The sequence below is a fragment of the Tiliqua scincoides genome, chromosome 10, assembly GCF_035046505.1.
Source record: "Tiliqua scincoides isolate rTilSci1 chromosome 10, rTilSci1.hap2, whole genome shotgun sequence".
Taxonomy (NCBI): domain Eukaryota; kingdom Metazoa; phylum Chordata; class Lepidosauria; order Squamata; family Scincidae; genus Tiliqua; species Tiliqua scincoides.
Genome location: NC_089830.1, coordinates 19,424,393 through 19,444,125, shown reverse-complemented (window position 1 = coordinate 19,444,125; position 19,733 = coordinate 19,424,393). Strand labels below are relative to the sequence as shown.

General features: G+C 48.0%; 1 protein-coding gene and 2 pseudogenes across 1 annotated transcript; 2 read left to right on the top strand and 1 right to left on the bottom strand.

Moving 5' to 3' along the window:
* The first annotated feature begins 818 nt into the window (after window positions 1-818).
* Window positions 819-935, top strand: LOC136662107 (5S ribosomal RNA; annotated as a pseudogene).
* Window positions 936-6,677: 5,742 nt separating this feature from the next.
* LOC136661519 (trypsin-3-like) lies at window positions 6,678-19,231 on the top strand. The gene is made up of 5 exons (XM_066638804.1): window positions 6,678-6,720; window positions 14,576-14,750; window positions 16,254-16,504; window positions 17,794-17,930; window positions 19,079-19,231. Exons 1-5 carry the CDS (start codon window positions 6,678-6,680, stop codon window positions 19,229-19,231), a joined length of 759 nt encoding a protein of 252 aa, XP_066494901.1.
* LOC136662027 (5S ribosomal RNA) lies at window positions 11,229-11,345 on the bottom strand (annotated as a pseudogene).
* Window positions 19,232-19,733: the final 502 nt, after the last annotated feature.

Below are 19,733 nucleotides of genomic sequence, written 5' to 3'. Positions count from 1 at the left end.
CATTTCCATTCCTCTTTGTCTCTCTCTTCTTTTTCCAATCCAGGGCATGGAAAGAGGAGGAGAAGCAATGGAAGCAAGTAGCCAGAAGGAGATGGGCTGCCATACTAATTTACTGCCTGAAGCAACTGCTTCATTTGGCCTCATGGATGGGCCGGCCCGGTGGCAGAGCTAGGAGCTGAATCCAAAAACACTTAGCTCAGCTCTCCACTAGATCTCGCACTGGCTGCCATTAGATAATTGATTCTCATAATTAGTGCATTGTCATATTGTGGCGCACAGGAGACAGGCCCACATTTCCAGTTCCCACGTGAAGAACAGATCCATGCGTGCATGTTGCGTATACATACATGTTGCGTGTATTACACAGAGATCTCTGGGTTTGTTACCCTAAGACTATCCTGCTGAGACAATTCCTTCCTACCCAAGTGCCATCAACCACAGCCCTTGACTGAGGTTTATTCATAAGTCAATATGTTTCTTGCTGTTCAACAAAGACAACCACCAACATTGCCAACACAATCTCTTATCCTGAGATGAAAGAGTGATAGGATTTGTAGCTCAGAGATAGAGCCCCACCAGGGGTGGAGGGTGCACATATCATCATCTTTTGGCATGATAGAGAGGAACCCTGATCCAAGAGTATTGTTGGGGTAGACCCTCCCTCACCCAGAGGGATGATCTGTGTGCGTTGCTGGCAGGTGCAGCTCCACAGGTGGGGCCTGATGAGGTATGTACCAGAGGGCCCTTGTCTGTAGAAGGGCCTCCCCATTGGCTCTCCACTGTCACATACTAAGCCAGCCAGGGACATCCTTCACACTGCCACTGATAACTGCCCTGCACATACCCGATCTTGTCTGATCTTGGAAGCTAAGCAGGGTCAGGCCTGGTTAGTACTTGGATGGGAGACCGCCTGGGAATACCAGGTGCTGTAGGCTTATACCATAGTCTTTCGAGACTGAAGGTTGCCAACCATGATAACTACGAGTCACCTGTCTACTGCCCAGATACCCCTCTGGATAGAGGACCATGGGAGGGTACCTGGTGCACACATGTGCACACATGTGCTTTCCAAAAGCATGAGGGGAGTGTGCCATGGGGGAGGGAAATGACCTTCAAAGCAGTGGCGTAGCTGGAGGGGGGGTGGAGCAGCCAGTCCATCAGGGAGGCTCAGCGGGGAGGGCAAGCAGCCCCTCCCTTTGGAGCCATTCCCGGTGGGGGGAGCAAAACAGAGCCGTACAGAACCGTACTGCTCCAAATGGCTCCAAAGAGAGGGGCCGCTTGCACACCCCTCTGAACCTCCCCGCCAGACTGGCTGCTCCGCCCCCCCTCTCCGGCTACACCAACACTTCAAAGTGCTTTTGCCCCAGGGATGCAGTTTTCAGGAATCTATAGCTGACTTCCAGCCATGTCATCACATGGCAAAATGGTTGCGTGCACTGCGGCCAGACCCGGGATTCCTTCCAGATTGCCCTCTGGTATGCAACCAGCCATGGAACAAATGCAGGGGTTCGGCAAACCCCACTTGGGCTTAATTCTGTTTGTGCCACTGGGGCGCATGCGAGTACCTCAGCACAGCCTGACATGGCCGGAAATGGACAGGAGCTGGTTGGAGGAATGCAATTGCCAACAGCTGAGATAATTATAAGAGACCTGAACTATATCTTCAGAGCACACTGTGTTGGTTGGCAACCTTCAGTCTCGAAAGACTATGGTATAAGCCTACAGCACCCGGTATTCCCAAGAGGTCTCCCATCTAAGTACTAACCAGGCCTGACCCTGCTTAGCTTCCGAGATCATGGTATAAGCCTACAGCACCCGGTATTCCCAGGCGGTCTCCCATCCAAGTACTAACCAGGCCTGACCCTGCTTAGCTTCCGAGATCATGGTATAAGCCTACAGCACCCGGTATTCCCAAGAGGTCTCCCATCTAATTACTAACCAGGCCTGATCCTGCTTAGCTTCCGAGATCAGACAAGATCGGGCATGGTTTTCTGCAATTCCATTGTGGCTTCTCCCTATGAATTCCTGAGAATTCTGCATACCAGAGTTAGCAGCAAATTAAGAACACAAGAAGAGCCCCGCTGGATCAGGCCATCCGGTTTCCTGTATCTCACAGTGGCCCACCAGTTGCCTCAGGGACCACCCAAGACCATGGCTTGTAACCTATGATGGACTTTTCTTCTAGAAATCTGTCCAATCCCCTTTGAAGTGTTTAGGCTTGATGCCATCGCCACATCCAGTGGCAAAGAGTTCCACAGACCAATTACACGTTGGGTTAAAAAATATCTCCCTTTAAATGCAATTCACAGATTCTCTGGGTTCCCTAAATCAATACAAATCTCTAGCAGGGTTGCCAACTGACTGGAAAAATCCCAACCAGCCTGCTTGTGCCCCTTTAGCAAAGGTATGATATGTAGACACCAGCAGGCAAAGCTTTCCAGGGGGCTGGAGTTAAAATGATGGTTTGATCATGGCTGCAGATCAAAATGCTGCCCTAAACACACAGAGGCCAATAGGAAAGTTGACAATCCCAGTATGTGCATCAGTATGCACATACTGATCAGTATGTGCATCAGTATGTGCTAAGGCAGGGAATGCAAATTGGAGGTGCATCTAGAAACTCCCAACAAGGATGGATCGTTCATCGGCTTTGGACAAACCCAGAGGGATCTAGCTGGTGAGAGCTGGCATTTCAGGTTCCCCTAGTGCTTGCCTTTCCAAGGACACGAACAATTACTTTCAGGTTTTTTCCCCATCATCACCTCTCCCTCTTCAAGAAGGTTCAGTTGTTACAGCAGAAGTTTCCTCCTTGTGCAGCCTTTTATGACACTCCGTGACCAGCGTGCAGAACACTGTCCATTGGCAAGGTTTCAAGAGGTTTCATCCAGAGGGTGGACCCACCAGGAGGCTGATCCATTCAGCACCGAACGTGCTGAATTTCTCGTTGGAGCACTAATCAGAAGATAGTGCCACAGCTTTGAGTCACAGCTGAGGTTCAACTGGTGTGATGCATCAGGCAGGGAATCAGTCAGGGTTGTCCTACTCTCCTGGCATTTAAAAGTTAACTTCTCCAGCAGTTACTCACCTACTCTAAGACAACACTGTAAGGTTACTTCCATCCACCACCTCTCCATCAGGCTCCGCAGGTAAGTGAGAGGCTATATAGATCCATTCTAATTTTTAGACATCAAGGTTGGGGGTAAAAGACTATTGTTATCCATCATTTATGTTTATTATTAGCATGAATTAATCTGCGGATAAATCTTCCTTCTACACCTCTTCACCTTTTTCTCTTAGTGTCTTGCTTGTGGAATCATTGGCAAGATTTCAAGTCATCTTTCATTCCTATTTCTGTTGCTAAGAGGAGAGAAGGAAAGACAGGGATTTGCTTACCAAACATGCAGCAACAAACAACTTTTGCACACACAAAAATATCCTTGCAATATATTTTATAAATCCTTAAATTATAATCCTAATTCTATATAACCTAATATATAATTAGATTATATTGGTAGATTTCATGGACTGGGGCAGAGGTTGAGAAGGGACAACAATCTGTTTGAGATCAACAGTGCAATCCTTTGCATGTTTGCTCAGAACTAAGTCCCATTATTATTATTATTATTATTATTATTATTATTATTATTATTATTATTATTAAATTGGTTAACACAGAAAATCAATAACTAATGGCTCCATCCTGTCCCATAAAGGCTCCCAATCTTTTAAAAAATGCAAAAGAAGTACCAGTAAAAGAGCTACTGGTAAAGACACTGTGGTGGGGTGAAAAGGGTTTTAACATTATAATCCATTTAATTGTGCTCATTTCCTAATCAGCGTATTAAGGCTTGCTGTCCAAGAGTTGTTGAACCTTGAACAAATTTGAACTTTAGATTCTGAAATGTGTATTTCTACATGAACTTTAAGAATTCTCCCCTCCTTCATTTTATCTTTGCACCAATTTTTTTTTTCTGTTTAAGAAACTGAGGTTTCAAAATGTTAGTTGCCATATGAGTAGGTGAATGTTGGGGTCAGACATAAGGCCTTGTTGCCACAATCTCTCTCTCTCTCTCTCTCTCTCTCTCTCTCGCACACTCACGTGGCACACGCAGAGTTAAAATCTAACTCCCTCAAATTAACAGAAGGTGCAACTCAAGTGATAAACTCTGAAGTTCAAATCTACATTTGAAGATTTAGGTGAAATTTCCTCTCCCCGTGCCATTCTCTCCTGGTAGCTTTGGCATAGTGTCACATAAGAGCCCCTCAGTGCAAACCTGGAACCAGTTTCCTTCACCATGGAGTTCGTCAACCATGGTTACTGTCATCACACCCCTTTGGCATCCAGGGCCAGCCCAAGACCACCTGGCACTTGAGACCCTGTGCCAACTGTTGCTTCTGCCACTCCTCCTTGAAAAGAAAGAATGGAAGAGTAGAGTGGAGGCGTAGAGTGGTAGACTAGAAGGTCTGAGGTGCTTCTCTATCTTCTTCCCCTCTTGCTTTTTAAGGAAGAAAAGCAACAGAGGGGGCACCCCATCCCATTCCACTGCCTCGTGGATGGGCTGGCCCCCTGTTACATCTGCACTGGAGGGAATAAACTGTTTGTAGGAGTTACTCAGTGGTGAAAGCAGGTGCCAGCCTCTCTTGCAAACTGTTGGATTCTTTCCTGAAATCTGAGTACAGGAACGTGCCTTAGACTGAGTCAGGCTCATTCATCCACTAGATCAGTATTGTAGACTGACTGGAAGTGGTTCTCCAGAGTTGGGGGGGGTGTCTTTTCCAGCCCTACGTGGAGATGCTACAGGTTGAACATCAGCATTCGAAACATGTGCTCAACCACTGAACTACAGCTCCATAAGAGGGAGGACACCGAGCGCCAGGCCATGGACCAGAGTGTTGTTGAAACAGGGGACTGTTGGGCCGTGCTTGAGAGCCAATCATTGTTTCTCATAGCCATGGAGGACTGGTTTTCTCATTTTTTGTTTCCACAAAGAGGAAGGAAAAGGCTGCTGTTGCCCTCTGCCTTTTCCAATCCAGGGAGTGTAAAGAAAAGGAGGAGCAGTGGAAACACATAGGTGGACAGAGATGGGCGCCCTTCCCCACTGTCAAACTGTTTCCTTAGGCAATAGCTTCAGCTGGCCTTATGGATGGGCCGGCCCTGCTTCTGTCCAGCAATAGGTTTTACAGGGGGAAAGTGTTTGGAATGTCTGTTTCTCCAGGGAAGGACCAAGTTGGGCACAGGGCTATGAAAGGGCCTGTGACTGAAGATCCAGACAGATCTCTTATGGAGGGGGGGGGGGGATAGGTTAAAGCTCCTCTCCATTTGCAGTGTGATCCCAATCCAGGTCAGCACACAGTTGCTGTTTTAACGGAAGAACACATGAAAGCAGTGGATGCAGTGGCATAGCTAGAGGGGGTGCAAGGCACTAAGTTTTGCAGGGAGCCTCACCGCAGCATGCAAGCGGCCCCCTCTCCTTTGGAGCCATTCTGGGTGGTACGCCTCCATTTTGCACGCACCATCCAGAATGTCTCTGATTCCCTGGAATATCCCTGAGGGGCTCAGGCCCCTCCTAGTCCTTGTGGCTACAGCCTTGACCTCCCAATGAAGCAGAACCCATAGCTCCCCATGAAAGTGAGGGTTGCTACTCTCTTGCCCAGCAGTGCTTCTCAGACTAGCAGGAACTTGAAATGCTTCACCTGTCCAATTTCTGTCTACCTTTCAGCTGTTCGAGGCACAAAGCCCTGCTGGAAACCACAAAACAAAACATGAAATCCCTATTGGAAAGAGGAGAGGGCAAAGAGGGAAGGGTCCCTATGTGCTTCCCTGGTTGTCAGGGCAAGTTAGCCCTTCTCTAACCATTACACGGCACTACCGCACTGCCTAAACTCTTTCCCTGCCCAACATTTCCTTGCTTGTTGATAAAGGTACATAGAGCTGTACCACCAAAAGGGATGATATATCTGTTTTTCAGAACCTTTATGGCTCTAGAACTGAGAAAAGCCTTTGTTTCTTTTGCTGTTTATTGTGATTGCTAATGAAAATAGTCTTAAGTCCAATTAGATATTGCATTCAATCTGGGCCAGTGGGTTTGAGGTTGAAAGAAAAACATTGAGCAGAATCAGAATGGGGTGGGGGCATTCGGACCTGGTCCTCTCTGCAGTTCCACTCCTAATTGTACATCACCGTTATGGCTGAGTGCCAACTGATTGTCTTGTCCTTCATGAATTTGTCTAAAGATCCCACAGCCCGCCCACCCCCAGGCCATAATACGCATTTTGAGCAGTGTGATTTGGCCCTTAATCAATCACCGATTTTTTTTTGGGGGGGGGGGACCATTTCCTTGCTCCACCTCAACCCCTCTTATACCTGCCTCTGGACCCTTTAGACATGCCCTGGTTGAAACAGGAAGTGCTTGCATCAACGGTAAATGGCTCCTCTTCGTTTCAGCATCACAATGAATGCTAACGTAACCGTGACTAATAGATATTGGAGAACTGTTTATGTAAACAATTACCAATGCTGGCATGCGGTGTTGCCACTTGGGTGTGTATCTCGGAGGGATTGGTAATCTAGGGCTGGATCTGACGGGATGGCCACAAGACTGTTTTCCTGTCAATCTTCTGCCCTGCAGCCAATTTCACAAGAAGGCTTGGTGTCTTGTTGGTTCGCCACTGCAACCATGAAGCTGTTGCTGCTTGGACTCCTACTGATGACCTCGGCAGGTAAGGGAAGAATGACGCAACTCTTAGCACTCCAACTCTCCTTGCTTGCCAGGGACAGTCCCTGTTCTCCAGTGCCTGTCCCTGCTAAATAACTGTCCCTATTTTTATTCCTTGTTTTTTTTCTCTTGGGAATACTGTATTTAACATGTGTTTAGCGTGAAATGCTGATGCTATCACAGTCCAGGATTCAGCCTCCTCCCCACAGGGCAAGTACTAGGCTATTTGCATCCTGGACACCGCCTGGGAATACTGGGTGCTGTAGGTTTATACCATGATCTTGGAAGCTAAGCAGGGTCAGGCCTGGTTAGTACTTGGATGGGAGACCGCCTGGGAATACCGGGTGCTGTAGGCTTATACCATAGTCTTTCCAGACTGAAGGTTGCCAACCATCCTGGACGATTGTGTCCTGGTAGGGCCAGATTTTAAGCTAATTGGACTAATTGCTCCAAATTGGGCCCCATGCCTAAGGCCCCCCCCCCACAAGGGTAATCTAGTTTACATTATAATGTGCTCAGAGCAGTGTTTCTCAACCAGTGGTACAGGTACCACCAGTGTGGTGAGGGGGTATCCGGTGGGACTCATGGAACCCTCGGTCACCCACCACCCAGCAGCGAGATCACAACGGTAAGAGGCTTGACTCGGGAGGGCAGAGCTCCAAAGCCTGCTTTTCACAGGCCTCCCATCCACCCTGAGCCTCTTACTGGTGTTTGTCGCATCACATCCGGTCTCCCAATCCTGAGGCACCGGTGACATCATCACCAGTTACTTCTGGTAGTGCTTTCAGTAGGTGGACTGTGCAAAGTGGTACAGCGGGGGGGGGGGAGAGAAACATTTAGAAATACTGGTTTACTAGCACCACTATTTTAATACCTTTAAAATGGGGGGGGGGGGACACTGCAAAAATTGCATTTCTTACCTTCACAAATGCATTCTGGGAGGAGCAAGGAACCTCCGTGCAACCCAGAAGTGCATCTTTTGAGCGGTTTTTAGCCCTGAGAGGCTTGGAAACCACGCAGGCAATGCTAAGGTAAGAAATGCAATTCTGGCAGGTTATTTAAGTGGTGACCCTGATATCCGCTGGCATCCACGGTGAGTTAAATCCGCACGTGCCTGGACCACTGATACTGTGCTCGTACCTGTGTATCCTAAGCCTCTTATCCCAGCCCTAACCCTACCTTTGTGTTTTAAAAATAGAAAAGTATATCTAACATCAATATACAAATATTGGGTCACAAATGTCCAATACCTGGATGCATTTGACCAGGATACAGTTGCCCCAGGAAGCACTCTCACAGGATCGCCCCTTCTTTGAGGCTGAGTGAGGTGATTGACTTAGACAGCAGATTAACAGAGACTGTGTCCCTTTGTTTACTGGCTGCCCTTTCCTCCCTTCCCCACTCCCTGGATGCAACAAGGAACAGGGAAGCAGTGGAAGAGGAAGTGTGGAATCTTTTCCCCCCACTCTCCTTTACATTTCCGCTTCTGCTTATAAAGCATTAAAACGCCACTGCCAGTTTCACAGAGAAACTGGAAGAGACTTTTTTCGCTGACAGCCGGCAGAGGCCGTGGATGGACATCCGTGGCCTCTGCTGGGCTCAGAGGATGCTCCAGAGGCGAGGGGACACACATGGGTGTGTGTGCATAGGGGGTGGAGACCCTATCAGCAGATAAGTGAATCCGCGGACAAGGGATCTGTGGTTAAGGGGGGCCCTGTGTCTTGCGGAAGGATAGCCAGGTCCTGAAGGGCCATCTCCCCACTCTGCCCTGGACTGAGGGGGTAGAAGAATGGACCACTACTAGGGGACACAGACCTCTGGGCAATGACAGGACAGGAAAAAGGAAACTGCAGTGAAGTTCAGTGAACTGCAGTGAAGAGGTAGAACAAGAGTTGCATTGGAACTGAATCACATTGACTGACCTGGAACCGTAAGATTTCATTGTAAATAAACTCTGTCCCTTGTGAGCATCATGTGTGTGTGGGGGGGGGGGGAGGAGATGGCTTCCATCTTGCTTTCTTGAGAAAATATGTTGTGAGTGCCCCCAAAAGTCTCAGGCCAAGCCTTTTGATTCCACGTTGTCCTCTTGGGCATCAGTGACACAGCTTAGGGCATCTGACACCCAGGGCCCATCAATTTTTAACACCCTTCCCATTCCCCCATACACTCCCCAGGCCTCAGAAGACCTCCAAAAGACATCCCTTGACACCCCCTCAAGGCAAGTCATACGGTGCAATGGACCCCCCCAGCCCCCTCCCTTAGTTATGCCACTGTTTGGGGTGAGAGGAGGAGATGTTACAATCCCCCACCAGGGCTGTTATTTATACCAGGGGTTTTCAACCTTTATTTTACTACTGCCACTTTTCCAAGTGCCATTGTTGGAGGGCGCCTGTTTTTCAGATCCCACAACAGTCACCAACAAATGGCAGCAGTGCCCAGGTGCGGGCAGCTTGCCTTGTCTGGCTCCTGCTATAAGGGAGAGGCTTCTTTGGTTACTGCTGCCCCTGATCAGTCTGCATCCTCTTTCCCCAAGCTGTGCCTCTTTTGGTAGGCCAAACAGCTACACCTTGCTCATTGGTGCAATCCCACCTTAGCCGCCTCTGCTTCCAGCAGGGTTGAACCAGAGGGGAGCACATGCCTGATCTCGTCTGATCTCAGAAGATAAGCAGGGTCAGGCCTGGTTAGTACTTGGATGGGAGACCACCTGGGAATACCAGGTGCTGTAGGCTTATACCATGATCTCGGAAGCTAAGCAGGGTCAGGCCTGGTTAGTACTTGGATGGGAGACCGCCAGGGAATACCGGGTGCTGTAGGCTTATACCATGATCTTGGAAGCCAAGCAGGGTCAGGCCTGGTTAGTACTTGGATGGGAGACCGCCAGGGAATACCGGACGCTGTAGGCTTATACCATGATCTTGGAAGCTAAGCAGGGTCAGGCCTGGTTAGTACTTGGATGGGAGACCACCTGGGAATACCGGACGCTGTAGGCTTATACCATGATCTTGGAAGCTAAGCAGGGTCAGGCCTGGTTAGTACTTGGATGGGAGACCGCCAGGGAATACCGGGTGCTGTAGGCTTATACCATGATCTTGGAAGCTAAGCAGGCTCAGCCCTGGTTAGTACTTGGATGGGAGACCGCCAGGGAATACCAGGTGCTGTAGGCTTATACCATGATCTTGGAAGCCAAGCAGGGTCAGGCCTGGTTAGTACTTGGATGGGAGACCGCCAGGGAATACCTGGTGCTGTAGGCTTATACCATGATCTTGGAAGCTAAGCAGGGTCAGGCCTGGTTAGTACTTGGATGGGAGACCACCAGGGAATACCAGGTGCTGTAGCCTTATACCATGATCTTGGAAGCTAAGCAGGGTCAGGCCTGGTTAGTACTTGGATGGGAGACCGCCAGGGAATACCTGGTGCTGTAGGCTTATACCATGATCTTGGAAGCTAAGCAGGGTCAGGCCTGGTTAGTACTTGGATGGGAGACCGCCAGGGAATACCAGGTGCTGTAGGCTTATACCATGATCTTGGAAGCTAAGCAGGCTCAGGCCTGGTTAGTACTTGGATGGGAGACCGCCTGGGAATACTGGGTGCTGTAGGCTTATACCATAGTCTTTCGAGCCCCACCCTCCACCTGCCATTCTGTGCGATTTCATTCTTGCTGCAAGCACCGTTGATTGGAAAGCAACAATTTGTGGTTTTAAGACCCAGCAATGCAATTGCCAGCCAGGTGCTCTTCGTCATGGCTTCTTTGGCCCACAGGTTGTCTAACGACACCCTGGGCTTTGTCGAGCAGCGAAGTACTCTCTGGGACACATGCTGCTTATAAAAGAGATGAGCACATGCTGCTTATAAAAGGAAGCAGCCCAGACACATGCTGGTTATAAAAGCAAAACAAGCCGCTTAAACACATTTTTTTTAACTACAGCCTTTGCAACCTGCCACACCCACATGTGACTCTACCACAGAATAAAAACTTTACGAGCTCATAGTCTCCAGCTTTCACCCCAATGCCGTGAAGACATGCAAGCTGGCCTTGTAAAGGACCAGTGTGCATATTCTCAGAGTAGACCCGGAATCAGAATGGACAGCCTGACGCGAGTTCCCATGGGAAAGAGTGTGTGCCGTGGACCTGGGTTCTCAGGCAAGAACTCTTGGAATGCTGTTGGCTCACGGTCTCATTTTCTCATCTGGCAGTCGCAATCATCATGACCAACCGGACAGGTTGATACAAAAGCTCATTGTATATAAGGTATTTCAAATGATTAGTGACGCCAAGACAACAGTAAGGTTTGAGCAGACTCTTTCAGAACCACGGCTGTTTTTGTGGACTCAGAGCGGCTTATATCACTTCTGTTCCCAAGGACAGAGCAGGCTCTCAAGACCTACTGGTGCCTGATGGCATGGCAGATTTATTTATTAATTTATTTATATCCCACCTTTCCAGAAGCCCAAGGTGGCTTACCGACCCAGTTGGTTGGATGGCAACCTTCAGTCTCGAAAGACTATGGTATAAGCCTACAGCACCCAGCATTCCCAGGCGGTCTCCCATCCAAGTACTAACCAGGCCTGACCCTGCTTAGCTTCCAAGATCAGACGAGATTGGGCATGTGCAGGGTGACAGTTACAGATGGATAAATAAAATATTGTATACCAGTGGTTCACACACAGTTAGCACCAGGACCCGCTTTTTAGAATGAGAATCTGTCAGGACCCACCGGAAGTGAGGTCAGGACTGGAAGTGACATCATCAAGCAGGAAATTTTTAACAATCCTAGGCTGCAATCCTACCCACATTTACCCAGGAGTAAGTCCCATTTACTGTCATTGTTAAAAGAATATACCTAATAGTTTGTTAAAAATACAGGTCTGTAACATTTCCCCAAATGCAGCCACATCCCATGGTAGCATCAAGTCTACTATATTAAAAATAAAATATTGAAATGAGTCAGGACCCACCTGAAATTGGCCCGCGACTCACCTAGTGGGTCCCAACCCACAGTTTGAGAAACACTGCAGTATACAATTCGAAAGAAAACCATTTAAAAGCATTTAAAATCTAACGCAAAATTTAAAATGCAAGCAAGGCCCATGATACAACAGTATCGTGACTCAGAAGTGGTGATAAATATAAAGCAAACGTGAATGAAAAGCAATTCACAGCAAGTTAAAAGACAGCCAACAAACAAATACAACCGGCAAATAAAAACAAACAAGATTATCCCCGCTATCCACCTCTTAAAGCTAGTGGGAATAAAAAATATTTATAGGTCTTGCCGGAAGCTCTGTACCAAAGGGGCAAATTTTAGATGTTCTGGCAGTGAGTTCCACAAAAATGTCACACCTGGTGGTGTACCAGCCACCACCTCTGCCATTTCTCCTCCAACTCCCACTTCCTATGTTTGAACAGGAAGAGAACATAAGAACAGTCCCACTGGATCAGGCCATAGGCCCATGTAGTCCAGCTTCCTGTATCTCACAGCGGCCCACCAAATGCCCCAGGGAGCACACCAGATAACCTCATCCTGGTGCCCTCAGACTGGCTTATCTGGTGCCCTCCCATCTAACATAGCCCATTTCTAAAATCAGGAGGTTGCACATACACATCATGGCTTGTAACCCGTAATGGATTTTTCCTCCAGAAGCTTGTCCAATCCCCTTTTAAAGGCGTCCAGACCAGATGCCGTCACCACATCCTGTGGCAAGAGGGGAATGGAACAGAACAGGAAGTGTGAGAGTGCTGGGCCAGAGCATCAAAACTGGACAACAAAGAGGCTGGGCAAACACCTGTCATCTCTCCATTCAGCTTTAGGGAGTAGGAGGAGGAGCTTTGGAGTGTGAGAGGTCCATTTGGGAAGGGGACTATGGGATGGTGGACCAGGGGACGGAATGGCATTGAAATTTGGCCTCAGCTTTGTGGACGTCTTGTTGTAGCAATAATGCTGACAGGCTCCATCTTGCAAGAATGCCTTGCACTCAGAGGGGACCAGGAAACGAAGCTAGGAAAGACCATGGAAGGTGTGCAGTCCAGGGAAGCTAGCATCAGTGTTGAAGCACCTGAGAGAAGGGTCCAGATGACACCTGCTGGAGATGCTCTATGAGGATTTCTTACTACAGGCAGGGTGTTGGACTAGATGACCTTGTGGGTTCCTTCCAGCTCTATGATTGTATGATTCGACGACAGAAAACTCTCATTCTGAGGCCTCCGGGGGGGGGGAGGGGGAATCATTACAGCTTGTCAGCAAATACTCAGCGTTTGGTTCCCATTCCTCTTACGAAATACCCTTTAAATACACCATGCTCTTCCACAATTGTCACATTTAGGGCACAAGCCTAACCAGGCCTACTCAAAAGTCCTATTTTGTTCAATGGGGCTTACTCTCAGGAAAGTGTGGCTAGGATTGCAGCCTTGGTGTGACACAGTAGTTTGTTCCACTGAGAACGTTTGCTGTAGTGATGGTCATTGCAGCAGACAGCCTAAGCATATGGCCTTCCAAGATCTTTAGGGACCAAGTGAGAGGGCAGAAGAGTGATTTTCAGCCACTGGGCTGCGGCTCATTGGTGTGCCGTGAATGGTCTGCAGGTGAGCCATGGGAGTTGGGGGGGGGGTCATTTATTAGTAGGGCCATTGGGGGATGTGAGCCTCCACGGGCAGTGTGGTATGTGAAGGACGCTGGTTCACCCTAGCCCCTTAGCTGCTTGCCTACGCAAGCCTCTGGGTTCTCTGAGTCATCCAAGCCCTCCCCTGAGCACACACACTCCAAAAGTCAGAGTAAAAGCTCTTTATTCTAACTGAGGTTAGTAGTTTAAGTAGCTGCCACCCAGCACAGTGGGCTTCTCAAGGGCAGCTAGAGATGTCAGTACATTCTTCTAGAATTCTTCTTTCCCCTTCAAAGTTCTCTTCCTCCCCCTCCCTGTTGGTTAACACCTTCTCCACCATCACTCTGCCTGACTATGCAGTTCCGACTTCAAAAGACATAGCTTCCTCTCCCATATTCGCTCTATGCTAAGCATTCTTCCTCAGTTACCTTGCCCTAACATACCCCATCAACCTCTTCTATATTAAATAATCCCTTATAATTCCAGTCACCCCTAAAATATCCTTCACCCTTTTCATATGGTGTGCCTTGTCAATTGTCCAAAAACTGATGGCGTGCCTTGACAATTTCAGTGCCTTCTCAAATGGTACCCTGGTTGGCAACCTTCAGTCTCGAAAGACTATGGTATAAGCCTACAGCACCTGGTATTCCTAAGCGGTCTCCCATCCAAGTACTAACCAGGCTTGACCCTGCTTAGCTTCCAAGATCAGACGAGATAGGGAGATAGTGTTCAGTATAGGGAGATGGCTGGCAACCTTCAGTCTCGAAAGACTATGGTATAAGCCTACAGCACCCGGTATTCCTAAGCGGTCTCCCATCCAAGTACTAACCAGGCTTGACCCTGCTTAGCTTCCAAGATCAGACGAGATCAGGCATTCTCAGTGTGCCATGAAAAAGGTTGAAAACTGCTGAGTTAGAGGAGGAAGGGGATGAGCCAAAAGGAAAAGGAATGTGGTTAGGTGAGGAAGGGGTGGTCCTGAATGGGTGAGGCCAAAGATGGTCCAGTGATACTGAGTATGTCCAAGAGCCTGTAGGAATTTGGATTGGCCCCCGCCCAGGTCCACCCAATCAAACATCCATTGGAAGAATACCAGCAGGTACCAAGTGGGTCACTAGAAATAGGCCAGCTGTCCACTGGGAGATCACCTTCTCTTCTGCCCAGCCCTGTTGCAACACTGAGGATGGAGAAGACCACTTTTTGGTAGCGGGAGACTTTCCGAGAGCAATGATGGTATACCGGTTGGCTTTTCTGTGTCATTGTAGCACTTGCTCAGGAAAGCAGTCGGGTCATTGGAGGCTACAGCTGCGAACAGTTTTCACGACCCTACCAGGCAGCCCTTGTGATTGGATACCGAGGAAACTGGAACATTTTCTGTGGAGGGAGCTTAGTGGCTCCGTGCTGGGTGCTCACTGCTGCCCACTGTAGGCCCCGAGCCGGGTAAGTCTAAGGACAAGAACAGTGCATGATGGACAAGCAGGACTAGATGACCTCCAAGACCCCTCCATTTCTAACATTCTATGAGTCTATGGCCTATGCTCCAGCAGGGTGGTTCTTCTTCACCTTAGTTCGATGGCAGACACAATTGCCTCTTCATGTTTAGATCTGCTCAGGGCCTCTGAGGGGTATTTTATCAGGGGGCACAAAGTTTCTTTTGGGCCCTTTCCCTTCTCCATTGAACCATAATTTGATACAATCATTAGATCATAATGATGATATACCGTCGGTTCTCGTTATCCACTAGGATTAGGTTCCTGGAAACCTTTAAGCACTGGGACCCACTTTTTAAAAAAGACACTCTATCAGGACCCACCTAGGTTTATGACACTTAAAAAAACAGAGATCTAGAAAGAAATGGAATTTTTATTTATTCATTTACAAGTAATAACCAGAAAAAAGATGCTTAAACGTTTTATCTCCCCATAATTACACATACCTGCAAACTGGGGGAGCTGGGCTCTTTGCAGGGCAATTAGCAGCTCTCTGATTTTTGAATAGCTTCAGGGCTTGAGGCAACTAGTTATCTGATCTTTCCATCACCAGTGTTTTCATTGGAAGCTCTGCGCAGGGCTTTGTGACCCACCAAAAATTGGGTCGCGACCCACTAGTGGGTCCCGAACCACAGTTTGGGAACCATTGCCCTAGTGGATAGTGAATTTGCAGATAATAGACCATAGATTCTATGGAATCAATGGGATTAGGTATAAGGAGTACCCTTGGGATGGGACGGGTTCCATCAGAAGAATCCAGCAGAGATCCTCAGGAAGCCAGCAGAGTGCAACAGAAAGTACCAAAAGATCTCTGAATGCTGCAGAGAAATGACCAGTGGAAGCTTCCATTGGCCACTTTAAAGGGGTCAGCGCTGGTCACAGGCACCATTCTAAAGGTTCCTGAAGCTTCCGGAAGGTCTTTTCATAGCAGATAATGAGGTGTGGATATTGAGAGAAGGTAGCAATTTTGCCTCTTGCAGATAAAGAGAACTGACTGTATAAAACTATGTGAACACTCGTCTTCACACCATATATGCAAAAATCTTCTGAGATCCCAGGAAACTTCCAGCTCCCCTCCTTTGGTTCCCAGGCTCCCTTTTTGACCCCCGGCCCAGGTATGATGTATCCCCTGCACCCCCTTCTCATGGTCCCTGGTGAGATCAGAAAATGTAAGATCCCAGGAAATTTTCAGACTCCCTCCTTTTCTCCTGGGCCCCCTTTTTGACCCGGGGTCCAGGTACAATTAACCCCCTGTACACCCCTCTCATGGGACCTGGATCTGAAGCATCACGCAAGGGGGTGTATGGCACACTGTGGACAAGAATTGGCCCCTGTCAACACTCACTGATCCTCCCAAAGCCAGTCAGCACCTGTGAGTGGATTGGTTTGTATGCTGACCTTCTGCTCTTGCGTTATTGTCTGTCTGTCTGTCCCCTGAATTTTGTCCATACAGAATGCGTGTGTGCCTTGGGAAGCACAACCTGAAGATGGTTGAAAGAACAGAGCAGTGCTTACGAGTGGCGGAAGTGAAAGTCTACCCCTATTACAATCAGAGACAGAACAACAAGGACTACATGCTTCTCCGGCTCAGTCCCTGTGCCAGAATTACGAACGCTGTTGACATCATTCCATTGCCTTCCCAGTGCCCTGGAGAGAGGATGCAATGCACTGTGTCTGGATGGGGCACCATCAGCTCTCCTCAAGGTGAAACGACAAACTCTGGAAGGATTGGGGTGCCTCAGACTGTCCTTGGCTCTAAGTATCAACCCTCTAAAGTCAGAGTTGACAGGTGCAGATCCTGAAATGACTCCTGTACCTTTAAGAGCGACAGTTCTTTAACTCTTCCAGGTATAGAAGTCTTTTCCATTTCTATACCTGGAAACCTTATACTCCTATGGCTGTGCCTTTAATAGCTACTAGACAAGGAGAAAGTCAGCTGCTGGAAATTTTCTTGGCTTCGAGAAGCCAAGAGGGCAAAAAGAGTACCTGCTTATTTGCGTTTAAGAATACCTAAGGTGATAATAAACCAAAAGTTGTTCCTGCCTCCCTCCCCAAGGTCCCATTCCTTTAACATGATCATGGAGAAAATGCAGGCACAATAAAAAAGAAAAATTAAGGCAACCCCTAGATTCCTGGTGCTAAGGAATACAATGTACAGAGCCAAAAATGTTACCCTTTATGACTTTCTGGACTTGCTTCAAGTAGCACGTGCAGAGCAAACCTTTGCATGTCTACTCAGAAGTAGATCTGAGTTCAATGGGACTTTGTCCAGATAATTGAGTTTAGGGTTGCAGTCCAGTCGCATAGCTAAGGTGGTGCCGGGGAGGTCAATTGCCCCAGGTGCCAAACCTGGGGGGGGGGTGTCACGTGGTATCTTTTGAATGCCTTCTGAGGCCCAGGGAAGCTGTGTGTGGCTTCCCAAGCTTCAGGATGCCTGCTGGAGGTCTTAGAAAGGCAACCAGAAGTGACTTTCTAAGACATCCAGCTGGCCTTCTGAGGCTCAGGAAGGTCATGCATAGCTTCCCCAGGTCTGAGAAGACCTGCCAGAGACCTTAGAAAGGCACTACCAGTTTTTGCCAAAAACTGGAAGTGCCTTTCTAAGGCCTTCGGAGGGGAGTGTTAAAAAATTTTGTGTCCTCAGGTGCCAGATGGGATAGCTGTGTGCTGTTGTCATGAATTCCGTACAGGCAGTCAGTATAGGAAGGCCTTGTTGGATAAAGGTAACAAGCATTGACAGTCACGGCTTTAGACCTCTGCTGAGAGGCATCCTAGAAAGCTAAAGGACTTTGCTTCTTAACCTTCTTGTGGCGCAAACTGAGCGCATGACGGGAGTCATATTCCGTGCTGATGTAGATTACCACAGAGTGACTGACTGCAGTTGGCAGCACCAACTTAAGCTGAATCATTCCTACTCAAAGCTTGCATCACTAGCTCTGTCGTTGTCTGTCTTTCACCGCCATTGACCTCCTGGTGTGCGTCTTCCTTCCTTCCAGTACAGCTTCCTTCTCAGTTGCAGTGCGCAGACATCAGTACTGTTCCGCGGGCTGAATGCAATAGAGACTATCATGGTGCGATTTCGAACTACATGCTGTGCGCCGGAATTCCACAAGGAGGTGTCGATTCATGCCAGGTGAGAGAGGGGTTTGGAGACGAGCAGAATCTCCCTTGAGACATGTCTCCGAGAACATTCACGGGAAGCCCAATGGCTTTCCAATGGCTGAGAAAATTCTCAGATGCATCTCCCTGGGTGAGATCGTGAAAAAGGTGCTCTGAAAGTCACTTCTTCAACGTTTGAATGCAAACAGGTTTGGGTCTGTGAAGTTGAACTTTGCCCCCTTCTGAGGTTAAGGCTGCGTAGGGTCAGAAAGGACATGGAATTGCTCTTCAGTGCCATCTTTTTTGAAGGCATCTATGTGACTCATTTGCTACAGGAGTCTACAAGATCCCTCTCCTGATGTTGGGTCCTTCCTTTCTGGCAGTTAGCTGCGAGCAGGAACGAACAGAGGTTCCATCCCTGTTGATGTTTTCCTTGTTATAGTATTCTATTGCAATTTTGTTGCTGTTCCTAACAAAGGCATGATTACGCTGTGCCTGTTGGATTTTTATTACATTGCCAAAACACATTAGACCAGTGGTTCCCAAACTTTCTAGCTCCAGGTCCCAGTTTTGAAAACAACACTCTGTTGGGACCCACCTAGGTTTACCAGACTTTAAAAAAAGATCAAGCAATATTTATTTATTTATTTATTTATTTATTTATTTATTTATTTAGTTAGTTAGTTAGTTAGTTAGTTAGTTAGTTAGTTAGTTAGTTAGTTAGTTAGTTAGTTAGTTAGTTAGTTAGTTAGTTCGTTCGTTCGTTCGTTCGTTCGTTCGTTCGTTATAGGTAATAATAACTGGAAAAAGACCCTCAGACTTGATCTCTCTATATTTACACATGCTAGCAAACAGCAGGAGCTCAGCTCCTAGAAGGGTAGTAAGCGACTATCTTGCAAACTGCAGGAGCTGAGCTCTTCGCAGGGTAATTAGCTACAGTATCTGATTTTTCATTACCCTCAGGGTTTCAGTCCCCTCGGGGGCAAATAGCTATCTGACCTTTCCATCACCCTTTGGTGACCCACCAAAAATCAGGTCCCAACCCACCAGTGGGTCCCGACCCACAGCTCGGAAACCACTGAATTAGGCCATTTAACTGAGCGTACAGAAACAGAAATACATTAATGTTAAGAAATTACTCTGGGTTTGCCCGCTGACTACTTCCACGGTTTCTCTCTGCAGGGTGACTCCGGGGGCCCACTTGTCTGTAACGGGAGGCTTGAAGGTGTGGTTTCTTGGGGGACGGCGGTGTGCGCGCAGCCAGGCAACCCAGGTGTGTACGCCAAAGTCTGCTGTGCTGTGCCCTGGATCCAGAAGACAATAAATGGACAATAGCGAGTGACCCGTCCCAACATTGTAGGACTCCGTGAAGCAGTGTCAGCAAAGAGACCATTTGGATTAACCAGACCCCTGTGTGTTTGCACACATTATCCTTCCCCCACTTCTTGGGTGTCCTTGAATTGTGACGAGCATCTCACATCGCTCAAGATCTTGCCAGGCTCTCCCATAAGGCTGGCGGTATATATTTTGTCCTCTTAGATGAAAATTAGTTTTGTTTGTGCCCCACATGTTTTTATACTACAGAGGGCGGGTAGGAGGTACTCTGTCTCAGCCTACCTCACAGGGCTGTTGTGAGGATTAAGTAGGGCACCCTCCATTCCTGCAAGCCCCCTGAGCTCACTACAGGATGGGTAGGACACAAATATGAACAATCAATGGAGTAAAAGGAAGCGATAGGAATGGAGAAGACTTTAAGAACACCGCTGGCCTCCTTGTCATCCTCAGAGATTGGGACAGTGTGTTTAATTATGTGGAAGTTCTCCTTTTTCCTTCCATG